A 12,936-nucleotide genomic window follows, 5' to 3' on the forward strand; every position below is an offset into this window, starting at 1 on the left:
TAGCAGCATAGTGTTGCTGGTGCTCTCTAGTAACTGTTTCTTACATTTTGCCAATTAAATTTATTCTTCTTGACCGTGAGTTTTGATCTGAATTAACCAAATTTGACCACTTCAGATATCGCAAGGACTGTGTGTTCTGATGTTTGCCTGTAGTAAGTGCTTCTTGCCCTTCTGCTATCTGTACAGCAGTTTTAAATACAAGTACACATTTTCTCTTTCAGTTGTGTGTCTTCAAGGACGCGTCTTTTCCTCCTCCCTTGCATCCTTTTTCCTTTGGAAAGATCCATCTTGTTGATTTTTTTCAGCGTTCTACTCTGTTTTCTTGCTAATAACAGAAAACAGTTGGGTCTGGGTCATTTAAAGAGAATAGAGGTTCATTCAGCTCAGGGTTCAGAGGTCCGAGGTCCAGAGGCCACATCTGGTGAAGGTCTTCTTGCTGGTGAATAACATGACACAGGGCAAAAGTGAGCATGTCTGTCTTTGCATCTCTGTTCTGGTCTCATTCCCTCTCCTTATAAACCCAGAAAGAGTCAACCACAGGGACCCCTCACTGAGGCCTAATCCCAGCCTTCAACAGCATAATCAGATTGAGTCTCCTCTTAATACCTTCACAATATTCACAAATTCCAACACATGAACTCTCGGGGGACATGTTGAAACCATAGCACTCAACCTGGTCACCAATGATTCCTTGGTTAGTAGCAGTTCTTTGTTTCTCTTCCCAAATGGAATTTCAGACCATCTCAAACATGTCTGATGAAATATATGCATACACACATATATATAAATAAATACATGTGCACACACATATATAGGAACAAGTTGAAATATAGACAAACTCCTATAATAGTGAGGTAAACACATGCTTGCCAAATTGTCTTCACCCTAAAGCATGTAAAAACAAATAGTAATGTTGGCTGAGATTGTAATAATAAACATAACCATCATATATTCTAATTTTTTTAGGAGAGATTTTTGCTATTATGGTGTGTGCGCTCCCCAGAGAGACAGAGAGAGACCGAATGCAAGAAATCACCCCCCAGGGGGGATGGCCATGCCGCAATCCCTTCTCCTGCATTCTCCTCTCAGGATCTTGGACACGCACGCACACGTGCCCAGCGTGAGTTTTAAGCTGGCAGATCCAGGACTCAAACCATGGTCAACTATGTTAGAGTCCAGCGACTCTACCATCTGCTGGTCCCTCCTGTAAGACTCTTTAACATGAATGACTAAACAATATTAAAATCATATTTATTTGCACCTTTTAATTTTATCATCTATTTTCCCATTTTCCCACAGCACTGAATTTAGCAAATGAAGATGCTATAACACTTTAAGATCTAAAGCTGGTTGTTTAGTAAACTTGACAAACAGGACAGATTATGTTTGGTTACTTCTTATAAATATCTTAATACATTTTACCCACATTGATAAAGACTATTCTGGTTAGCTGAATTTAACTTAATCTTGGTATACAAAAAGATAACAAAACCATGGTGTAGTTTAAGAACACCGTGGAAAGAACAAGGGTACAGACCATAGCATTTTCTTTTAGAGAGGCATATTCATATTGAAAATTATAAATTTTAAAGACATACTACATTCCAGCCAAAGATTTCCACTCGAGTACCTACATCGTAAGTAAGCAACGTTTACTTCCTTTGAAAATATCCTGAGGCTTCACCTCTGTGATGCAGCGCACACGTGCCCAGCGTGAGTTTTAAGCTGGCAGATCCAGGACTCAAACCATGGTCAACTATGTTAGAGTCCAGCGACTCTACCATCTGCTGGTCCCTCCTGTAAGACTCTTTAACATGAATGACTAAACAATATTAAAATCATATTTATTTGCACCTTTTAATTTTATCATCTATTTTCCCATTTTCCCACAGCACTGAATTTAGCAAATGAAGATGCTATAACACTTTAAGATCTAAAGCTGGTTGTTTAGTAAACTTGACAAACAGGACAGATTATGTTTGGTTACTTCTTATAAATATCTTAATACATTTTACCCACATTGATAAAGACTATTCTGGTTAGCTGAATTTAACTTAATCTTGGTATACAAAAAGATAACAAAACCATGGTGTAGTTTAAGAACACCGTGGAAAGAACAAGGGTACAGACCATAGCATTTTCTTTTAGAGAGGCATATTCATATTGAAAATTATAAATTTTAAAGACATACTACATTCCAGCCAAAGATTTCCACTCGAGTACCTACATCGTAAGTAAGCAACGTTTACTTCCTTTGAAAATATCCTGAGGCTTCACCTCTGTGATGCAGTCAGCAGAGTACCAGGCCGCAGAGCTGGAAGCCATATGCTGACCACAGTTTGAGTCTTCAGTCTAGTTGGCCTGAAAATACGCTAGGTGTGTTCAAATGTACCCAAAGTACTGGCAGTCTGAGGACTAGAGGAAGGGGATTGGGGCATGACCCAGCCCTTTGGAGGGTGCTTCTCTCTCTCACTCTCACACACATGTGTACAGGCTCTATTATAAATAGAAAAAGGAGAAAGTAAGCGTTATATCAAAATTTAACACCAAAATGAAAGTAGAGGGGAAAAGAATGTTTTCTAAAGTCTTCTCCAGAACGCATCAGAAAACAAAGAAATCTAATTGAACAATTAATGTTTAATTAGGAACGTTGGCAATTTGTTCAGAAAATGAGTAAACCAAATGAAAAGTCCCTGTTTGAGTAATCAGATGTAGAGACGAAATAATAACAACAGCAGATAGGGTTTGCTGGGAGCTTATTATATGTGCTACAAATGCCTGCAATCACAGACAAATTGGCCACCTGCAGATGCCCAGCCACTGAATAGGTGTTTGGTTGTGTAGTTAAAAACAATTTTAGCCCACATTTAAAAGCTAGAACATTTCCAATTTTGTTTGAAATCTGGATACTCATCTGCTCTGGAAATTGGCAGCACCAGACCCACCTTCTCCCACGGCAGAACAGGATACACCTTAATAGTGACCACTTCACCAATTTCACGATGCACACACATCCTGACTCCCAGCACCCCGAGCCCCGAGCCCCGAGCCCCTGCATGCAACTCTCAACACAGATCTTTCTGCTTACAGAATATATCAAGACCAGATACCGAATTCATTTCCTTCTAACAATTCTCCATACTGATTAAAACAAAAATAGAATGGGAAAAGCTTCAAAGTTATTAAATGACAGGGGAAAGGGGAAAATAAAATTTTTAACAAAGACCTTTCCCTCCTGGCCGACAATGATTTTACTATCCTTGTTATCTGGCAGAGCCTAAGTTGCTTTATGCTTTTTAATGGTGATAATTAACATATATAAAGCCCATCTATTAAAATTCCAGAATTCTTTTCCTTTTGAAGATTTTTAATTATAAACTTTGAAGTCTTCTGGGTCTTCACTTTGCACAGCTTCTAGCTGTGTCTTTTAGATTCTGTTTAATCAGCCTGTAATACTTGAATTTGCACAGTTATCTTTTTTTAAATTTATTTATAAGTGTGTGTGTGTATACACATAAGAGAGAGAGAGAGAGTGTGTGTGTGTGTGTGTGTGTGTGTGTGTGTAAAAGAGAGAGAGAAATGAGCCCCCTTCACAGGATCTGGTCACACCATGATCCTGTATCTGCAATCCTCCAGCCAGTCAGATCCCGAGCACTCATAAACATGCCTGGTGGGCTCGGGCTGATGGGGCCAGGGGTTTAAGCCACAGTAGCCATGTGGGAGCTGGGTTGTTTTGAGCAGTACATCACTGCTGTGCCATGGGCTGGTCCTGAATAAGCTACTTCTTGATGAAGGCATTTTGCAAATAGAGTTTCCAAAATGCTCTCTTATAAGTCATTTTGACTAGAAAAAAATTCAAACATGAACTATTGATTAAGTGTGTGTGTGTGTGTGTAAAAGAGAGAGAGAAATGAGCCCCCTTCACAGGATCTGGTCACACCATGATCCTGTATCTGCAATCCTCCAGCCAGTCAGATCCCGAGCACTCATAAACATGCCTGGTGGGCTCGGGCTGATGGGGCCAGGGGTTTAAGCCACAGTAGCCATGTGGGAGCTGGGTTGTTTTGAGCAGTACATCACTGCTGTGCCATGGGCTGGTCCTGAATAAGCTACTTCTTGATGAAGGCATTTTGCAAATAGAGTTTCCAAAATGCTCTCTTATAAGTCATTTTGACTAGAAAAAAATTCAAACATGAACTATTGATTAAAAATATAGGTTTATAACTCATTGGAAACTAAGATTTGACTTAATTTGGGCACTGCTATATTTGAAGTTATTTTGAAAACTGTTTTATATAATCTCAAAATAATAAAGTTCTTGTGTGTAAGGTTCTGCCTCTATGGCTGCAATCTGCATTTTATTTTGCATTATTTTTCATCATTTCATCTTGCAGGACTTATGTCACTGTTAGTCTCCTATTTGCTCTCCCACATTTCCTTCTTTAGAGAACATCAATCTAGTCACTAAAGAATAGTAAAGTCTAAATCATATAAAAGAATGTTTAAGTTTCACTCGAAACAATATGAATTGCTTAGTAAGATCATTTAAACCCAAAAAAGCACATACTCATATTTGGAGTTTTTTTCAAATTTTCTTTAAATCACGTTCATGCATACAGACAGGTTTGTAAGAATGGTTGGATCACTATGGAGCAGTATCTGAAAAAGATGGCGAATAATAAAATTTAAAAAAATTACAAGTAAAACAAGCTAAATATATTTAAAAATCCTAAAATCCTAGGTACTTACAAAACTGATATACGAAGAAATAACAAGTTCTGCATGATAGTTATCATGGCTTCTCTGTTCTAGGAGTCCTCCAAATATCCCATGCTTGACATCTTAGAAAGACAGGAGATTAAAATTCTGCCTCTGGTTGCACCAACTGACTAGCTGTGTCTCTCAGAACCTTGCTTTCCTCTTTACGTCTAACGGCGATTAGATTAGATATCCACGAAGTCCTCCCAGGCATAAAAGGCTATAGACTTTGTTCCCTGTCTATGATTCTACAGAGTAGACCCTCTTTATTTGAGCAGTCTCCTAGCTCCTTTGGTGTCTGTGCTCCTAGCCTGGGTTTTGGAAGGTAGCCTTTGGAGAATCCATAGATTAACTAACATCCTGGAAGGGAAACTCTGAGCAACATCTTTGCCCACTCACATTCTACTCACTCTCGTTAAGGGAGAAAGAGCCTAACAAGGAAAGGAATCAGGCAAATTGTCAGGCGAATTGATCATAGCCCTGATCAAGACTTGAAGCGTTGAAGAAGTTGGGTCTGCTTGTTGTGTCTTCTGGGTTGTGTCCTGGTCTGCCAATGTCCCAGTGGTGGATAGTTTTCATTATTCCCACCTCGTATGTCAAGGACTCATTCTCTTCCACATCATATTCCTACCCATCTAGCGGCTGCCCAAATCACCAGGCCAAGAACAGATACTTAACAAAAATGAAAGTCTTCATAAGTACATACTGGACACTAAAAAGAAATGCCACGGAAGAGGGCTCTCTAAATCTGCCTCTGAGTTTTTGGAGGCTTCCTTTGAGCTCTGACATGCGGGAAATGTATCACGTCTGTGATAGTTGATACCTATTGCATAGGGAAATAGTTTGCCCTGTATGATCTATTCTTAAAGTCCTCCTTTCTCAGAAATCTGGAGGGAAAACTTCTAGCACAAAACATTATAAACTGTCAGTAAGTTTTCTTGTACATTTCTGCCCTATTCCTATGTACACTTAACTACAGTTCATGCAGGCACATTAGCAAAATTTTACTGTACAAGGAATAGTCTTCTCTTTAAGTTTCTCCAAAGCCTCCTATGGTTTAAATAAGCCCTAAACATGATGACTGCCTATCTTCCTGTGGCCTGATTATTTGTCGTGTATGTTTGGTTAGTTGTTTGTGAAGTCTTCTATTACCTAAGCCTGTTGACTGATCCATCATTCTCTGACTAGGTGTCTGTTCTCTCTTCCTTTTTGCTGATCACAGAGGCGCAGCCCGGTAAGAACTCTCAACATTTTTACCTTAAACATGTATAGAGAAAATTGCTTCCAAGGCAAGGTGGCCAGGTTGGTTTCCCATTAAATTTATGATAACACAGTGTGAATGAGGCAGATGAAGTAGGTTACTGGTTGGAAGTCTCTTTGGCTCTGTAAGAGTCAAGGACATATTTTAGAATGATCAGATTATTTTTCCACAGCAAACTCAATTTATTCATGGGAATCTCAACCCCTAGTGCTAAATTTGAAAAATATTGTGGGACTTTGTGTGTGTGTGTGTGTGTGTGTGTGTGTGTGTGTTCATACAAGGCCTGGAGATTGATCAAAAAAGTACCAGAGAAATTAACAATAAATAGCAAAGTAATAACAAGGAATAATAAAATGGTTACCTAAAGAAAGTAGGTAACCATTTTTAAGCCACAAGTTTTTAAGCCTGAATTCAAAATATGTCCCTGGATGATAACAAACATTGTCAGTATACCCTGATATATTGTTATAATTTCCATCTTTGGAGCTGGAGACACATTTTCAAGCTAATATTCCTAGGCCGTCATATAATTCTTAATTTCATCACTGAAGAAAAACTTGGAAAGGGTAGACTAATTATTAGCTTGCATTGTTCAAAATGAAATCTCAGTCATTTATTTGTCTTAGGTTGAAGAGTTTGATGAATTTAAGGCAACAAAAATAAAGGTCCTTTCAGTGTTTAAAATGACCCCCACTCTGCTTGTCAGTCCCTAAGAGAGGAAATAGGGCGCCCATCCAATTAATTAATTATTTGAGACAAATGCCCTGCCCCAGGTGATACATTCTTGGTTCTCTCTTTAACTGCGTAACTGACGGTCAAAGATGGCGTCTGCAGGGATTCAAGTGTGTTCATTACAATTCAGCTGTTAGATGGGATCACATATTACAACAAACTACTCTTTTCCTCTTAAGAAAAAAGTTAATTCATTAATTCAAAATGAAGAAAAATTACTTTCAATACATATATAATAGAACAATCATTAAAAAGAGGAAGATATCGTCATTCCGTAAAGAGAAAGTTTCTGTAGCCAATGGGCTTTTCTCCCGAATGCGATCTGTGTGGTTGCCATCACCTGAACCTTATTCTAGCATTGTCATGCTGCAACATCAGGGCCATCAGAGAGCTGTGTGCCGGATCCGGCTGCAACAGGACTTTTTTCTTTCTATTGCCACTGACTTGCTGGTGATCATTTGAATACCTGTTCCTTTCTCAGTTGATAGCAGTTGAATTCTTCCTAATTTCTAAACAACAGTGTCATCTTGCATATTTCTTCTGTGTCTTGCTTGCATTAACTTGTGATTGCTCATTCATGACAAGTATTTAATTTAAATGTTCCTGGGACTTCTCCTTTGGTGCCTGTGAACAGTAAATACCTATGGAATGAACTGACACACCTGAGCATTGGTGAAGGCAAAAGAAGCTTTGCACTATGTCAATTTCATGTGATTACATGTTTACTAGAAGGAGCACGAAAGAACATAGGTCTTCAATAAAGTCTCTGAGCTCTCTGAACTTTTGGATTTCACGGGTCACAATAGCAGGTGTGGGCCCTGTTCCCCTGATGCCCACTTATTAATCCTGTGATTGACTATTTGGAATTAAAGCCCCTGTATCTCTTCCTTCAAACTTTATTAGCCAAATTCTGACTACCTGAGGGTCCAAAGTGCAGAAAACTTTTAAACTCCATTTGAACAGTTTGTCCTCTATTTCTAAAAACTTTTATTTTCCAAAAGCAATCCTGTATCGAAACTCCTTTAATGACCATAGCAGATTGAAATAGCCATGCTTATTTTAAAATGTTTGCAAATAAAGTAATAATTCTCTATATAGAACCCATTATGGAGGGAAACATTGAGGGAAACATTACATTCTTAGGCAAAACAAGACAGAAAATCCAATTTGAGAGATTAAGCCACCACCATCTAATGGATTATTGTTCAGATTGAAATTCTTCATCATAAATTGGTTCAAAATGTCTCCAAAAATTCTGATATATTTTTAGGAAAAAGGGAAAGAAGCTTCTTACAGATCTGTTGGGTTGTCAGAAAAGTCATGACATATTTTTTCTATATTTTCCTATGCAAAAATGCCTCAATAGTTAGTTAGTTCTAGAGGAACTAAATATTGTTCTCAGTTGGTCATGTTATAATTTTCTTTAAGAGATTTTTGCTATAGGGCACGTGAGTTCACTAGAGAGACAGAGAAACAGAAAGTGAGAAAGTACGCCCCAGGGGGGATGGCCACACTACAATCCATTCTCCTCCAGTCTCCTCTCAGGACTTTGGCCATGTATGCCCACATGCCCAGTGTGAGTTTTAAGCCTCCAGGTCCAGGATTTGAACCATGGTTGACTATGTGGGAGTCCAGCAATGTAACCATTACACCATCTGCTGGCCCTGGTCATGTTATAATTTGAGAGAAGAAGACATATCTGTGCTCATTGAATTGAGCCTTCACCCAAGTGAGAAAGTAGAAGTAAAGTGTGCTTGGTGGCCACTCACAAAACTCCTTCATGGTTTTACCCCCTTGACAGTTTTCCTTTCATTTCCACCTTCCCTGCCCTCAACTCTGCCCTGTCAGTCTCCTCTGGCAGGCCATGACAAGCCATGCCCTACACCATAATGCAATCCTCCTTTTGGGCTATTTTTTGGTCCCATCCCATACGAAGAACTTTTCACAGCTTCTGATTTAGAGTCCAAACTTTTCATCTAATTGATCCTTCTATTAGCTGAATGAGTTTATGCTAAGGCATTGTGAAGACCAGCGATAACCTGCTCAGATCATTTCTTTGAGGACTACTTGCCTTCCGATAGTATCCCAATACCTTGAACTAAGGAAATGACTCTCAGTTGGTGGATGGGGAGCCCAGTGGTAGTGGGGCAAGGGGAAAAAAATTATGAGAGAGTACATGTGGGTAGGATGAAATTCCCTGCTTTCTTGAATAAAGCCAACCATTCAGTGGCAGATGCCTCCAAGTTTCCCTTCGCTTTAACAATTGTCACTTTATATCCTTTAAAATCCTATTAATAAGCTGAAGACCATTTCTATGAGCAGCTTGGAGACTCCACCTGACTAGAAGCAAATAGTAGTCCTAAGTGCATTCTGTAATTTTCTAATATCGAGCATACATTAAACTTAGATTTACTTTCTTATCTGCTAGATTTAAGAGGTTTTCTGTGGGGTGTTTTGTTTTGTTAATGAACTGCTCACAATTTGTCTTTAATTTACCAACTCTACCCAGGTAAGGGATTTTCTCATTTAAAAGACATAGGACTTACCCTCCCTTCTCTGTAGTCTTTGAGTAAAAAGAAAAACGGATCCATGTGTGTGCGCGTCAACAATTTCCAACTTGAATGCTGTGCTGAGAAAAAAATTTCATTTTCCTCACCTGCATTTCTTCGAGTTCAGTATAATTGCAATGACAAATAATACATATTGTACATAACATATATGTGGTCTTAAACCTTATAGTGTCTATTTCTAATTCTAGGGTGCAATTAAAAGGAACTTATCCAGTAAGTATATCTTAGCTACCAGAAATAGAGTACAATTTAAAAGAAGGAATAGTTCCTTGGATCTTGAAACATATATTCATTTGAATTATACACTCTTGGGCTTGATTTTAAGGCTTACATTTTTGTTTGTTTGTTTGTTTACACTTTTGCAGCAAAGAATTCTTATAATGATAGAGGTTCTCTGTGGGTTCTAAATGATCAGTATTTAAATTCTGTTTACAAATACATTTTGGGGGAAAAAGGCATTGCTATTTTCATCCTATATTTGTCAACTCTCGCTGTATCTTTAACTTCAGAAATTAATCTAAGCAAGTGTGCATTTGTCAACGGGGGTGGAGAGAGGAGGAGGGCAGAAGGAACTGAAGGTAGATATAACTTACCCATTCTTGTATTATTTGATATGAAAATTTTAGCCGACCAAGTGATGAGGTGGAGGTTATAATAGAAATAGGACACAATTTTCCTCTGTTATGTACAGCACATTCTAGGGAATTCTAAATGTGTAGTTCATAGTTAAAGATATAACATTTTCTTGGCATTTCAAGAAAAGAACAAGCAGAGAATGCTGGATTCATATATTATGTACATATGGCCTGGCTTAGTATTCACTCTTGGTGACTGGGAATCGCGACCAATCAAGGCAGCAGACATTTGAAGAACAGTATGCTATCCCACTAAGCTCTGCAGGATACAAATCTCAGTGGCATATCATGGTAGGTTGTTGGTTAATGAGGTTTTACAAATGCCAATGAACAGGCCACTATATATGCCTGATATAGGGCTGCTGCATTGCTAGAGGAGAGGGTTTGTTTTTGTGAAGTTTTTATATGGAGTTGCTTATTGATGGGACTTAAATCTCTAAGTGTTGCCAATTATAGTACATAAGACATATCAGAAGGAAATGATTAAAATAGGCCTAAAACTTTCCTTTGTCCTATGCATCAGGTGAAGAAGTGGCAAGACCCCGGCGTTCCACACCAACTCCAGAACTTATAAGGTAAGCATAAAAGGCATCAGTTGTGTTTTATAAAAGTTATCATGAATGTTTAACAACTAAACAAATGTCCTTTGGGTTAAACCCTCATCTACTATTAATAAAGGGCCTATCTATGTGGGTAGATCTGTATATCCATAGCATGGTCCAAATATGTTACCATTTCTCCCAAGTGCAGCCCAAGGGAGCCTGTAGAGAAGGCCTCTGCACTCAATCTTAAGGAACTCCAACTGAATGTGAATCTTTTCACTAATGGGAGGGATAAAGAGCTGTCTAAAGAGGTCTTTTGGTGTGTGAAATACTGATCTAAAATATATATTGCCCAGTACAGAGAAGCCTATTTAGTTGGATACAACTTCATGAAACATTCCACAAGTCACAAAGGAATCTTTTTGTTTATTTTTTTAGAGGGATTTTTGCTATAAGGTCTGTGTGCTCAGTGGAGAGACAGAGAGGGACAGAGAGACAGAAAGTGAGATATCACTCCCCAGGGTGGACACCGTAGTCCTTTCTTCTCCATTCTCCTCTCGGGGTTCTGGACACACGCGCACACATGCCTGGCATGAATTGTAAGCCACTGGGTCCAGAACTCAAGCGACCGGAGGCCAGAGATGTAACATTATGCTATCTGTTGGTCCCACCAAAGGAATCTTATATTTTGTTCACTGTTCTCGGCAAAGCTTTGTACTTTACAGTATATTCTTGAGGTTAAATAAATATTAAGCAGTTGACCATTATTTCCTCAAAAAGACTATTTCTATTTAAAAGCTAGATCCTTTTAAATCCTTCTCCAACCTCAACCTGCCTACTCATCCCTTGCCTCTCACCACATAGAATTCATTAAGATCAAATGAGTAAATCAGGTCTGGAGAAGAAATGGAGAAGATTTTATAACCGTTTTTTTTTTTTTTTTTAAGAGAGATTTTTGCTATAGGGCACTTGCAAACAGCTGAGAGACAGAGAGAAAGAAAGAAAGTGAGAAATCACCCCCTGGGGGGTTTGGCCACACCACATTCCCTCCCCTCCATTCTCCTCTTCGGATCTTGGGCATGCACACACACATCCCCAGCATGAGTTTCAAACTGCCAGGTTGAAGATTTGAACCATGTTTGACTATATGGGAGTCCAGCAACATAACCATTATACCATCTGCTGGTCCCATGTGTCACCTTTCTTCATGATCAGTCTAGAATAATAATTAGAAGAAAGGATCAGAGTTTAAGTTATTATCCTACTATTCCCCCTCTGATTTCTCAGTATTCTTCTCTTTCTGAGATTTCTATACTAAAGTAGGAAAAGGTTGCAACTAGTCTAATGGGTGGAGGGAAGAAGGGTAAGATTAGAAGCTGGGAGACCCAGCTTTTCATACAAAATTCCTGGATGGGTTGTCACTTCTTATTCCTATGCTTGACTTTTACTAATCTGAAACCACATTGACTACAACAGAGATGTGATGATGAAGATAAATACAAATATTTTTTGAGATCTTAAAAGAGAAAGGTGCTTTGCAATTAACAGTTATCTCTAGAGTTATCTCTTGTAGTATGGAGAAGCATGATGCTTTGAAATAACTTTTCTCCTTTAACTTATTACTGTTAAACCAGCAACTCAGTCCCCTGTTGAGAGCTAGGGATCTTCACGTCTATGAATTTTCTTGTCCCACACCCACTTGACAAAGCCCTTCAGGGGCTTGTGTATGCATGCACGCATGAGTGCACACAAACACTGAAAAACTATTTGAAAGCTGAAAAACTATTTGGGGCATTTTTTGAGCTCTTTGTTTCCATATTTTGCCTTAATGTGTGTGATTTAGCAAAAAGCCACCAGATGACACTACGGCCCTTGCTCCCCTCTTTGGTCCGCCTTTAGAATCTGCTTTTGATGAACAGAAGACAGAAGGTAGGAAAAACTCTGTATGTCTACAGATTTGCTTTCCTTTTCACTGAAGTATAATTTTTCTAGAAGAAATGTAGGTATTGGAAGGCTTATTTTCAATGTGTCGCCACATCCTTATGAGAAAGAAAAGGTCCAATCTAGGTATACTATACTATAAAGGACAAAATCCTAGTTTACATACTTCTGTTAATGTAGGATTTGAAACTTCACGTCAGGAATTTTTTTTTATGTTCACTCCTCAAAAGAAGTCAGTAAGAATTACTACAAATCCATACAAATCACTGTCAGGGAAAAAATGCTCTGTGAGCCAAACAGCCATCATTGAGGTGTTAGCAGAAACATGATGAACCCAGGCCGTACACTCATTGTAGTTGCTATCACTGTGATCTAGCCTCTCTGACCACACTTACTCACTTCTCCGCCTCATCAATAGAAGTGTCAAGTGGAGAGCTCCTAAGAGTCCTTGTTTGTTGACTCCAGACCCTGGAATGACCTTGAGTTATATAGCAACA

At 38.7% G+C, this 12,936-nt stretch overlaps 1 protein-coding gene across 13 annotated transcripts in view; it reads left to right on the plus strand.

The window, feature by feature from the left end:
• SGIP1 (SH3GL interacting endocytic adaptor 1) overlaps positions 1–12,936 on the plus strand; it is a 220,262-nt gene that overhangs the window by 130,527 nt on the left and 76,799 nt on the right. For 10 of the 13 annotated variants that reach the window (XM_014585341.2, XM_006171377.3, XM_006171378.3 and 7 more), the window contains 4 exons: positions 5,981–5,992; positions 9,510–9,534; positions 10,480–10,531; positions 12,342–12,427. In XM_014585341.2, coding sequence (XP_014440827.1) covers positions 5,981–5,992; positions 9,510–9,534; positions 10,480–10,531; positions 12,342–12,427 — 175 coding nt within the window. The remainder of the gene's footprint in view (positions 1–5,980; positions 5,993–9,509; positions 9,535–10,479; positions 10,532–12,341; positions 12,428–12,936) is intronic. The other 3 variants (XM_006171380.3, XM_006171387.3, XM_006171388.3) reach the window with 1 other exon arrangement.

This window comes from Tupaia chinensis, unplaced genomic scaffold, assembly GCF_000334495.1.
Source record: "Tupaia chinensis unplaced genomic scaffold, TupChi_1.0 Scaffold149502_1, whole genome shotgun sequence".
Lineage (NCBI taxonomy): Eukaryota > Metazoa > Chordata > Mammalia > Scandentia > Tupaiidae > Tupaia > Tupaia belangeri.